This window comes from Teleopsis dalmanni, chromosome 2 (assembly GCF_002237135.1).
Source record: "Teleopsis dalmanni isolate 2A chromosome 2, ASM223713v2, whole genome shotgun sequence".
Taxonomy (NCBI): domain Eukaryota; kingdom Metazoa; phylum Arthropoda; class Insecta; order Diptera; family Diopsidae; genus Teleopsis; species Teleopsis dalmanni.
In genome coordinates, this window is record NC_051847.1 from 66,114,602 (window position 1) to 66,128,128 (window position 13,527).

General features: G+C 26.8%; 1 protein-coding gene across 2 annotated transcripts; it reads right to left on the minus strand.

Annotated features, from left to right (window-relative positions):
• Positions 1-351: 351 nt before the first annotated feature.
• Positions 352-3,942, minus strand: LOC119678833 (sulfotransferase 1 family member D1-like). Of its 2 annotated transcripts, none has more exons than XM_038090894.1 (5): positions 3,808-3,942; positions 1,330-1,664; positions 1,143-1,275; positions 680-1,077; positions 352-585 (listed from the first exon to the last, which is right to left on the minus strand). In XM_038090894.1, the coding sequence occupies exons 2-5, from the start codon at positions 1,662-1,664 to the stop codon at positions 444-446; spliced, it is 1,008 nt and encodes a 335-aa protein (XP_037946822.1). In that variant the 5' UTR covers positions 3,808-3,942; the 3' UTR covers positions 352-443. The 2 variants fall into 2 exon arrangements, with proteins under 2 accessions (XP_037946822.1, XP_037946823.1); XM_038090895.1 differs by lacking the exon at positions 3,808-3,942 and adding an exon at positions 3,704-3,795.
• Positions 3,943-13,527: the final 9,585 nt, after the last annotated feature.

The window sequence follows — 13,527 nt, forward strand, 5'->3', positions numbered from 1 at the left end:
TAGTAGTTATCTTTGTTTTAGAAGTAGTAACAACTCTATAAACATATTTTTAGAGAATAAGCCACCAGATTGTAGTTGAAAAAGTTTCCACAAAATATTTTGTGCAGTATTTTAATGTATTCGGGATAATCTTAATCTAGATTCAAATTCTATTATATATTTATTTTTTATAAAAAAACAATAAGTTATCATTCTAACAACTTCCTTACCATTATCCATACCTTACATACGAGTATATACGTCTCAAAAAATATGACTCAAAAAATAATAATTAATTTTGCGTTATATTATATTTTTTAAACATAAAAACTTAAATTAATTAAACATAATAAAATATTTTTGTTGTTGCAATTACTGATCGATAAAAATACATAGTCTTATAATAAATATTTGATTGCATTAACATATTTATCCTTAATATGTAAATAAACCTTTAACCAATATTAATATTTTGAATAATTAATAATATCTTCGACAGTCAAATTATATGGCCTTAAATTATCTTCAGTCCAATCATCAAATTCTTGAATTACTGAGGAGGGTAGTTCATCCTTATGACTACCAACGATACCGCGACGTACAAATCTATAATATTATATATAAATATCATAAGTTAAACAAATTATATTTTGTAATAATATATTTCAAACACTATTATTAATAAAGCAAATTATATTACCTAAATTCTTCAACTTCTCTACCAGCAGCAGCTTTCATACTTTCAAATTCCTTAACATGATTACATGCTGGATTATCTTTCATTTTGTCAAAGGATAAATGATCGACAAGTTGTGTAAGTTCCTTTTCTGTTATATCTTTCTCTAAGAAATGACAAATATCTTTTATAACACTTGATAAATTTTTCTTCATGCGTTCATAACTGGTAAAGAATACATTTGGTTCATGTCGCATTTGCCAAAAGTCCAAAACATGTGGCCAAAATGGATTGAAATTAACATATCCATCCATATATAATTGCATAAAATCTTCTTTTGTGCCTGTATAACCAACCATACCACGCCAGTGATGATAATAAGATATAGCTGCATCCTTAGGATTTCGAAAAACATAAATAATCTAGAAAAGTAATATATAACCATTGGATTGGTTGAGATTAATGTTTATATTAAAGTTTATTGAACCTTTGGTTTTTTCGTCCAAATTTGCTTGGGTAGTAACATCACAGGTAAATGTGATTTTATCAAACGCGGAGAGTCTAATTTATCTGCAGCATCAATTGTATCATGTGGTACATTTGGCACAACTCCATTGAATCTGTAATATACATATATAATTAATAACAATAGTCTTACCTATAGCTATACCTACTCTAAGAATGGTGATCGTATTGTGAGATCAATTTCTTTTGCCTTTTCGAAATCATAATTATTTAAAATTAGCCAAGTCATTTCCTGAGTCCAAGTAGTGCCACATTTAGTACTTGTCACAATCCAAACATCCTCTTTGCGTATTTCGAAGCTATGAACACGCTCTAAAACATCCTGAAAACTATTGTCTAGTGTACAGTAACGAGTTCTCCAATCACCCACAATCGGGACCGATGGTTGTGAGGATGAATAGATATAAGAGCAACCGGTTGATGTGGTCAGTTTTTCAACTTGCTCGTATGGCACATTCGCTGCGAAATAACTTGAAAAGGGCATCTGTGTAAATAAAAGTTAAGGAAATGTTATTAAAATGTAGTGAACATATAATTTATGTTATTCAGTGATAATTCTTTAACACTATACACTTTTATATTTCAATGAGAATTTATTTATTTATTTGTGAGTTAACAATAAAATTAATTTTAAAGTTAATTAAGAATAAGGAACTAAACTACTGGGTCCTTCGCCCTCAATAAGAATTTAAATGCTTATATATAGTATATAGTAGTATATAGTATTTAGTATTTAAAACGAATTCCTTTTCTAGAACAATATATTTTGGGTATTTTTTTCTTACAGATTAATAATTATTAATCTTACTTTTTCTTATTCTAATTCTTAACAAACACTTCTGTATTTCATTCAAATCTTTTGCTCGGAGTATCTTTCTGAGGTTCGCTAAAATGGAACACACACTAGGCGCCAGATTTAAAGAAAATGTTGGGTGGACAGATCAATTTGTGTGATGTGAATATATGAACTTTGTTGGCAGAATAGTGTTTTCTACTATTTGAAACTATTGTTTTTTTTTGTGATATAATAATTCAAATATACCAATAATATTTCATTATATTGTATTTAATTTTGATGAATAATCCCTCAAGGTACCTCAAGGATGAATATTATTCTATGTACATTTCAAAATACTGATGCCACAATTTTTTTTATTTAATTTTTTATTTCTTTAATATTAGTTGTTCCAGATTACAGGTTCTCATTTATCGGCATTTCTGCATTTTTTTGATATTGTCCGAGCTCACGACCAAGCTGTTCTGATTTAATGAAGTCTATATGATTAAAGTTAAGTTCATCAATAAATGATAACGATTTTCCTACATCAGATTTCCCATAAAACTCTTAAGTTATTCCTTTTTTGTGACTTCTCTTTAGAAACAAGAAAAGAAAGAAGTTTAGCGTTTCACTCAAAAGGAATGCTGAAACACATCTAGTATATAATGAAAAGTAATATAATGTTTTTGATGGGATATAATCAGACTTAAAAACTGAAAAATTAAAAATAACAGGATTTGTTATAGATAGAATGTCGGAGAAAAGCTAGTAAGCGACATTTAAATGTCATCAGTGGCAATTTGATTACAAACACACTAAAATTGTAACAGAAAAGAAACAGAAAAGATCCATCATATTCTTCAGTTCCACATTGTCTATTCACATATTGTTCCGCGTTGTCTCGAATCTATCACGAATAAGAGCTAGAAACTCTTCCTTTATCTGTTAAAAGAGAGAATAGAGCCGCATAGTAAGCGGATATCACATATTGAGCCCAGTTTTGTCGAATCCATCATCAAGAAGAAGAAGTTTCTTTTTCTTCTTGTGTTATTACCAGAGAGAATAGTGCAAGTTAATTGCCGAGTGTTAATTATCACATGAGTGGATTGCTGAAAAAATGGAAAACAACTGGAATGACTTGATGATCATCCTTGAAAACTAGAAAAATAATGATAAGTGATTATCATTATTACCAAAATTTTGCATCAAATCATATTGGATAAATTTAAAAATATTTTTTTGAAGCATTTACAAATAGCTGTCATATCCGCTAGTTTATCTTTGAAATGGTCAAAATATTTATTGTTTACTATTTTATTTTATAAATAATTATAATGTATTATTTTTTTTATACAAATGCACATTTTTTTTCTATAAATTCAATTTTGATAATATTAAAATGTTTTACTATTTTTCAAAAGTAATTTATTTTTATTAACATCACACGTAGTCCTAATTTATTAATAAAATTATTTTCTATTAAATTTTTTTTTTTCTAAAAGATTTAAAAATATTTTTTATCTCTCACATCAATTGCAAAATTATTAAAATACATACATAAATATTTTTTCTTAAGTTTTGGAAATTTTTAAATTATTCGATAATATCTCTCATGTGTTCCTATAGTAAAAAACATAATTAAACACCATATATTATTTATTATTTCTAAGTGCATTTTTTTTTGTGATTTTTTTTTTAATAAAAATGATTATTTTTATAACGAAATATCTTGATTTTTTGTTTACTTTCCGTACGTTGACTTTTTAATAAGTAATATGCAACTCATGAATGACCTAATTTTGTCTTGATAATATTTCACAGATAAATGTTGTTTTGACTACATTCTTACACTGATTTTTTTTTTATTTTCTTGGTGTAGAGTTTCGAATAACAAGAACTCAAAATTTTTGAAAAATAAAATTAAGTTGCACCGTCGCGTAGCACTGAAGTCCGAAACACGTCTTAACTCAATAAAAGTTGTAAATGGAATAAAAGTTGTTCAGATAAAGTTTACGAAAGAATTAATGCAATTTAGTTTGAGACTCAAATTAAAAAAGGGAGTGCGATATAAACAAAACAATCAAACGAATTGTATAGTGCGTTAATAGAATAGGGTTCCGTAGCCATATTAATGGTCACTAAAATTATTTATATAAATATGTACGAACTCGTGCTTCATATATTATTCGACTTTTTGAACCTTCGAGTAATTTGATATCCAAGTATACTTTGGACATCAAAGCAATTTGCTAATAGGCTCAAGCATTGGTATCGAGCCAATATATTCCAGAGCTAAGGTCATAAAAATCGGATTATTTTTAAAATCGCGTCATTATATAAGTTGTATAATATTAAATTCCCCATGAATTTGATTTAAAAAAATTTTTTATACGTCTAACCGTTCTTTAGTTGGAATGTAAAGAGTGGGGTTACTTAGTGATATGCATGATAACGTCACATCAAATATGTATAGATTACATAGTAGGGTTTAGAAATTTAATACATAAATTTAAAAATTTTTTAGTACCAAATGGAATTTATGATTTTTATAAACCGGTGAAACGATCTGAATGAACGAGGTTACTAAGTAATCTCTATACAAAGGAGTCTAATACAGCCTATTACATTTCTCTTAACGATGTATAGTAATGGTTATCATAATTGGTATGGTTATCATACAACAAAATAAATTACATGGAATTTTCGCTTAAACTGATCTAATGATACTCATCTACATCAAGAGATGGGATATTGGCTACAACATTATTTTTTATGGATGAAATTTAAGGTTGCCGGCTTACGAAAAAATAGTTGAAATTTCATTTTATATTAAAGTTTGGATATCGAATAAGAGTATAATCGATATACAGACCCATTGGGTGATATAGGAGCTCTATATATTTTACTCTATAGGAGCTCTCATATAAAGTGATATCAATGCGGAGTCCGTTTTATTATTTATAAATTAATTAAATTTTTTTTGAGTACTAATGAAATTAAAAATGATCGAATTAAATTTTTAGTTTGGTTAAATATTTCCATCGCAAAAATTGTCACTCAAAGTTAAAGCCCCAATTATGCTTTCGCAGAACAAACGACATGTAAACTGTGAATTGAGATGAGATAAGTTTTCAAAAAATTGATGACAAACGTTATTAAATAAAAATTGGGATGGGGAAGGAGATGCTGCTCTGATACCACGTACTTACAACATTTTCATTATTTATAAGCAAATTTAATTGATGTTTTAATACATATTATATCAAATATTTTTCCAGCTCTTCCTTGGTTAAGTTGTAAAGGTTGATAACTTTTCACTTCTGGTCTGTTGACATACATTTAATACAATCATTAGTTATACTTGGCTTTAAAGCTATAATAATGTTAGATATTAAATTCCTTCATCAAGAGTAAGATGAAGATTTAAGGCATGCTTTAATGTAAGATGAAAAATAGAGGCATGCTTTAATGTTGTATTCAGACTAAATATTAAAATATGAATGATGGGATATTTTACCAAAGATTTAATAAATTATTTGAATTAAAGGCTTAATAACGTGGTAACCTGTTTATAAAATTTTATAAGCGTGCAGAATTACCATATACTTCTGAATTGTCCCACTTTATGTATTTATGTTTATTTTATAAAAAAAAACTTTCGGATATAATAGTGATTATGTCAATTTTCTAAAATATTCAACAGAATTAATTAAATCACTTTGTACCTCTTCAAAGCTGTTTGCTTCTCTCATTTCTTGCATTGCTCTCAATAATCTCAGAACAAATTTTGGAAACCCACCGATAACCCTTTTTTTTAAGTGGCTCAGATGCGTGACACCAAATTTTGAAAACTGTTTATGTAATTCATTGGCTTCTTTCTTGAAGATGTCTCAAATACTCGTGTATATTTATTTCTTTTCGATTACATGTTTTTGGGTCATTAAAAATGAAAGTTTTTCTTCGATTTAATTTTATGTGTCCGTTTAGCTCAATACGAACTTTTTATTCATTAAAATTTGAGTGAAATTTTATTGGTGCCCATTTAGTCCATAAATGACTTAGCACTTTGGCTTTTTATTATTTAGAAATAATAAATTTGTAAAAATATATATATAAGAGTATATATAAGAGTAATTATAATAAACTCGATAGTGTGTTTATATTTGTTAAGAAAATTAACAACATCATCGCATTAATTTTGTGAATGACTTTGATGGAATTGTTAGGTAATGCCATAGTTTGTCGCATTAAATTTTAACTTTTTGATTTATTAATTGTTATTTCTAATGGATAGAATTATTAATAACATTTTATTTATAATTAATATTTATATCACAGGTTCCTATATGAAGTAAACAAGTCATTTTTTGTACATATAAACATTATTCTACACGTGGAGCAGCTACATTCCAATATAGTAAAAGTAGATAAACTATTTTTTTATTATTATAAGTAATAATTGTATAATTTGTTTTGATATATTTTTGAATATTAAGAGTCACTTAAGCTGATTTTGAAAAATCCCAGACCTTAAAAGTTTCAAAGAAAGCTTAGTATCGTCCTTTCTCGCATGGCAGAACACAAAAAGATGAGATGGTTAAAAGCTTTACGCTGCATTTTATAGAATCTATAGATATCGGTATATATAGGCTGAGTTATTAAATTAGATGAACTAAATAAGTACATTAGATAGATTAATTTATTGTGAAGAAAATTTAAATACGATTTAACGAAAGCCGAATAGATGAACTGGACTCTGGATAGTCTTACTGTGTATTCGACAAGTCAAAATCTGCAGGTGTCTGTTTATATATATTAGTTAAAATCCATTTTTTTAATTAATTTCTTATATAAAAAAAATTCAAATAAATAAACTTTTTTTAACATGAAACATAAATTTTTATTCAATATTTAAAATATAATTTTACAATCATTCTTATATACTATAATCAATTTTTTCATTGATTTAGTAACATAAATTAGTTCAAATATTTCTGTAGAAGTTATGGATATATAGTATATACTTATTTTATTGTAAACAATTGTACATTCATTAGTATATATATATATAAACATTTAAATAAATTTTTCACATACAAACATATATTCTATGTATTTATTTCTTTCATTTCTTTTTTATATACATACATTGTGACCGAAAAGTTTTCGGAAATTCTCATTTAAAATTCGCGCGCTGTATATTTTTCGATATTTTAAGTTTATGTAGTTTGGCAGCACTGTCCTTAATTACTATGCCAAAAATGAGCGCGATCTGTCAGACAGTTCGTTTACGGCAGCTGTTGAAACCAGTTCACCTCAGTAGTGCGTTGCGAAAAAAACAATGGAAAAAAATATTGAACAAAGAGTTTGCATCAAATTTTGTGTTTCGAACGAAATTTCGTGTGCAGAATCGTTGCGAATGCTACAAAAGGCTTATGGGGAATCAGTTTTATCGAAAACTCAAGTTTATGAGTGGTACAAAGCCTTTCAGGACGGTCGTACGACCGTCGAAGACATGCCGCGTTCTGGACGACCTTCGACCTCTACCACCGACGAAAACATTGAAAAGGCAAAGGAAATCGTGTTCAAAAATCCTCATGTGAGTGTTAGAGAGATAGCACGAGAGCTAGGCATCGGTCGTGAGATGGCTCGTTTGATTTTGGTGGACAATTTGTGTATGCGACGTGTCAACGCTCGGCTTTTTCCGATTCACCTCAATTTGTTCCAAAAACACCATCGTGGACAGGTCTCGTTAGACATGCTTGATCGTGCCAATTCCGATCCAACTTTCATGGAACGCATCATAACGGGTGACGAGACATGGGTCTACGAGTACGACATGCAAACAAGCCAACAATCATCGGAATGGAGAGGAAAAGACGAGCCGAAACCGAAAAAACCACGCCAAAGTCGCTCGAAAATCAAGGCAATGCTGATTGTTTTCTTCGATATTCGTGGTGTGGTGCATCATGAATTCGTCCCTGAAGGACAAACAGTCAATAAAGCCTATTATTTGACTGTTTTAAGACGTTTGCGTGAAAATATCCGCCGTAAACGGCCTCAATTGTGGAAGGATAATTCATGGATTTTTCATGACGATAATGCTCCCTCGCACCGAGCCAACATTATCAACGATTTTAAGGCCAAACATTCAATAAATACCATCGAACAGCCCCCGTATTCACCTGATCTTGCACCGTGTGACTTTTTCCTGTTTCCCAAACTCAAATTACCACTCAGAGGAACGCGTTTTGAATCCATAGAAGACGTAAAACAGAATTCGCAGAGGAAACTCAAAGCCATACCGGAAAGCGCCTATAAAAAATGTTTTGATGATTGGAAGAAACGTTGGCATTTGTGTATCGCTTCTAATGGAGCATATTTTGAAGGAGATAAAATAAATATTGATGAAGATTAAGAATTTTGCGTTTTATTTAAAATTTCCGGAAACTTTTCGGTCACAATGTATATATATATTTTTGCTTATTGCATTATGTTAATTATTTTATTTTTATTTAAGGAGAGAATAATATTGTTATAGTACATATAAGAATTTCAAGAATTTATTAATCTTTGTAAATTTTAATAATTTTTAAATAATTATTAATTTTACTTTGTCAAGTAAAAAGTCTTGAATTGTAGTATAGTAGAAAATTTGCCACGCCAGCATAGCTACAAAAAAATATTTCGCATAAGATATGAAAACCATATAGATATATATATATATATATATTTATAATTATTATTATATTTTTGTTTTCATTTAAAATGGATATAAGAACATTTTATAGAAATATCAATGTACATATTTTCAATATTAATTTTTTATATTTTTTTTACTTAATGTATTTTTGACTTTCATTTCAACAATTAATATATAAAATAATTAATTTTATTAGAAATTTATTTTCTAAAAATTCGTTTTTAATACTTTTTAAGTCGATCTTTTTAAACTAAGCTAAAAGGATATGAGTCAGAATAATTTTCTTTTATTTTATAATGAAAACAAAATATAAACAAAAGATAATTATAAACTAAATGAGTGCACTGGACATTTATATTTTTAAGATTAAATTAGGTAAACACTAGTTTAAACAATCAATTATTTAATTACTATACTAAATAGAATTATAATGTATTCTTGTAAAAATACAGATACGAATAATAATATATGCTTATAGTACAAATATTGAACTAAAACTATATAACATATATTTGTTGGTATAAGTTATTTCGGATTTAATCTGGTTGGCATCAAATAATAATATGAATATGAATTTCAAATAAGTAATAAATAAATTAATTATAAAGAAATTTATACCAAAAATTTTGCAATACATGATTATTTAGTAATATTATAAGCTTATAAATTATTGTGAGAATTAAAATTATTATTCTTTCCATGTTTTCTATACAAGAAAAGTTTTATCTCAAGTACTATTTTCTATAACAACTTATGTCTCTTATCTTTCACACATAACTACAACTACAGTAAGACGAACTGTTTATCTAATGTTGAGTTTAATATCTATTAAAAGGTGTCATTAACCCCTTTGTTTGACCGATTTCGTCTAATTAGTCAACTATTCAATATTTGGAAGTTTCTATAATAAGATTGAAGATAAGATGAAAGATGGAATGACTCTTGAAAGTTCGGAAAATAAAATCAAATATAGGCCAATACAGACATAGTTAGTTTTATCGATTTACATCATGAAATCATCAAGAAATTATTTTTTTATAATATATATATTTTCTAGTTTTTTTCCTTATCTTTTCTCTTTTTATTATGTATATATTAATAACTAGTATTACTAGTTTAGTTAGTTAGTATCGTGTATATGATATTACTATGGTACTATTATACAAGTTAAGAAAGCTTTTTTTTGTGTTCTATTAATTCTTATAAGCGAAACATATAACAGATCATACTATAAATTTACATTAAAGCTTACAAATTACTAGCAATTTAAGAATACCATATTTCGTAAATATCTCAAGTACATAAAGTGTCAAATGATCTATTCCGTTACTTTTGTTACTCGATGTGTTAATTTTGTAGTCATTTCTGCATTTTTTAGTGAAAGGAAAAGTTCTCGGTGTGATATTTCTGTATTTAATATCTCAAGTACATACCCTTTTAAATGATCTATTCCTGCTAGTCATTTTATTTTTTAGTGAAAGGAAAAGTTCTCCATATATATAAGACTAAGACATACATATGTATTTTCGGTTTTTTTAGCAATAGCAATGCAAAAAGTACCAACTTTGGGTGCAAGGTTTATAAAACATAAAAATAAGGACGGGCAGTATAGAAAAAAGAAGTAGGAAAGAAGAAAGAAAGACAAATAAAAGTGTTTTAAAGAGTGTGTCTAATAAGAACAACTTTTTGTAGAAAGGCACCTTTCGAATGCTTTCTAAATTAAAGCGAAAAAGTGCTAAATCTATACGGAAAGGTGCAGGACACATTGAAAAAAGAAGAGGGTTAACACCAATAGTTTAATAATGATAGTTTGGAATAGAGCTGTTTTACTTAAAAAAATGCTCCTTATGAAAATATTATTATTATAATTTTGAGAGATTTTGCATTGTATCATAATGACCTCTTGTACCTTCTAATTCATGATTCATAATATTATCACAAAGCGAAATTTTCAGATAGAGTAGTAGTATTCAACCCATATTACAGAGTGTTATTTTTGCAATTATTGTTAAAAAAAATTTGAGGGTTATTCAAATTTAAAGAAATGAAAACAGATTTATTTTTCTGTTTTCCTGTTTCTCTAGAAATCGTTTATTGGTTGTAGCAGTGGCAAGTTATCAGATATTTTGCGCTTCCCATAATAAGCGATTATGTGCGTTTTACTCACAAACTTTTTGCAAAAAAATCGAAAGAGATAAAAATTAAATTCATTTTTTTAAATCGAGGGATTAAATTAAATTTCAAATTAAAACTGGAAGAGATAAAAATTTGATCCATTGTTTTAAATTGAGTTAATTAAACCTTTTTTTCTTACTGATGAATAGTCGGACAAACTGTACCTTAAAACCCCTAAAATGAATAGTCTGACAAACTGTCAAAGATATATATCTTTAAAATCTATTTTTTCCGGAAACTACTACATAACAATCACAGAACAAATGCTTCGCAAGGGAAGTTATCTATAACTTTGTCTCAAAAAGCCACTTAGCTTTTTTACTCTTCACGGGACAGATCGATTAAGTAAATTTATATTTTTTAAATTTGTACTTAAAAGTTTAAGTACCTTATATTGAAGTTTTAAATATTATAATATTCTTTTATTAAATAACAATAATTTCTTGTTTGAAACTTAAATTTATAAACAATTTTCAATATAAATACAAATTTATGATTATACCAACGCGTAACATTATTTAAAATTAATTTATAATATATTGTATAAATATTACATTATAATTATTATGTTATTTTTTTTTAGCCGTTTATAATATATATTTATTATTTATATTAATTTATTATTTGCTGATGTGACCATACCATACTTAAACGACAAGGGTTAATGTATTCATATACACGATGGTTGGTTGATTGGCGTTAGTGCTGACAGAACTTCTTCGGTCCAAGTTGACATTAACGCCATTTTGTTGGTACATACTAGAACATTGAATTTAAGATAAGAATTTTGAAATCGGCCTATTTGGTTAATTAAAGAAGTTATTGTTTATATTTAAAATGGCTGCTGAGTTGGTTAATGTACATAAAAAATCAATGTTCATAACTTGTATATAAAAATCTAAAATCTTTTATATAGATCTAGATACTTAAGTCGATATGTTTATGGTAGTTTTACTCAAAACATAAAATTTCAAAAGTCGATAGTAATTACCATTGTAATTCCCTCACTTAGACATTGTTCACTACTAAGACAGTTTTAAGTAATTGTTAAATAGAGAGGTTTGGAAAAGTAGATAACTACAACAATAAAAATTATTTTTATATTAATTTGATTAATTGATTTTCTGACTGACTATACAACTGTTGCAAAGACCACTAATGATGAATATTTGGCAATACTCCAAACAGCTGCATGGGCAGCCAAAAATTTAATTTATTAAGGTGATTGTTAAATAATACCAAGAGATGTTAATGAAAGATAATAATGAATTATAGTTGTCAAATGTTTACATCTATAGATTCTATATAATGAAAATTAATATATACGCACACAGTTTTTACTGTTACTAAAAGATGATAATATATAATAGTAACAGATGTTGACAACTATAGATTCTATATAATGAGAAGTGATATATACACAAACGTTGATAGATTCTGTGAAATTCAGACTAAAATATACACCTATATTCTCTATCTATGTACTCTAAAATACATTGACACCTACAGATTTTGAGAAATGCAGAGTGAAATGTTCGTAGATGTTGTCTACTTATGTCCTATATCCAGTGTGTCTATATGGCCTTCATTGAACCAAGTGAGGGCAGGGATATTGAACCAAGAAATTTTTACAGACAAATCAATATTCCTCAACCGAATATGAATTATATGTATATGTTATGCTATGTGAAGGGACATAAATAAGTTGAGGTAATTTCTTATTATAAATCCATATAAGCAGATATGCTTACTACCAATAGTGACCAATAACAAATGCTCTACTTACCGAGCTCGTTACTCGTAATAGTACATACCTCTAGCGTGAACTGAGTTTATGTATGTAGAGTGAAAAAAGAAAATATTTTTTAAAATAATTAACTTTAACAAAAAAAAAATATATTATTAAAATAATAAATAAAAAAAATTAAACATAATAAATGATTTTGTTTTGTATTAATGAATTTTATTTGCAATAACATTTACTAAATCCTAAACTTATTTATCCTTAACCTGCAAGGAGAAAACAAGACAACATAGAAGAATAAGAATTTCTTTAAAATAATTTTCTTATCGCTACATTTTTGCATTATTTGTAATACATATATAATCAATATAAGCTAATTTAATTAATTATTTTAATTAATTATGTATTTCATGGTTTCAACACATTTGCTTACAACATCAATTTAAGTATACAATTTAGATTTGTATTTTTATGTATTTTGAATACTCATTTCAATATTAGTCGATATATTATATTAAACAATCTGATAACACAATTACACATTAAATTGATAGTAGTATATATGTATGTATATAGATATATTGAACTTAATTTAATATTTGATATAAGACAGATCTTTGTTACTGATATCTTGTAATTCATATTTTCAATTTATATACTTAAATTATTTTTAAATTTGTGTTTTCTACTATTAGTTTTATTATTTCTAATAAAAAAAAAACTTTTATATAAAGTTAGCATAAAATATTTTGTGAAAGTATCAGTTTTTCATAAATTTATGTTCAGTCATTTTAGTCGAATTATTAAAAACATATTTTCTTATAGAAATATTATAAATTGTTTTTTTTTTGTTTGTTAGATATAGTATATTTCATATATAATATAATGTATGTATATATGTAAGTTAAAATAAAATTAAATTTTGTTAGAAAAAATTATTTAAATAC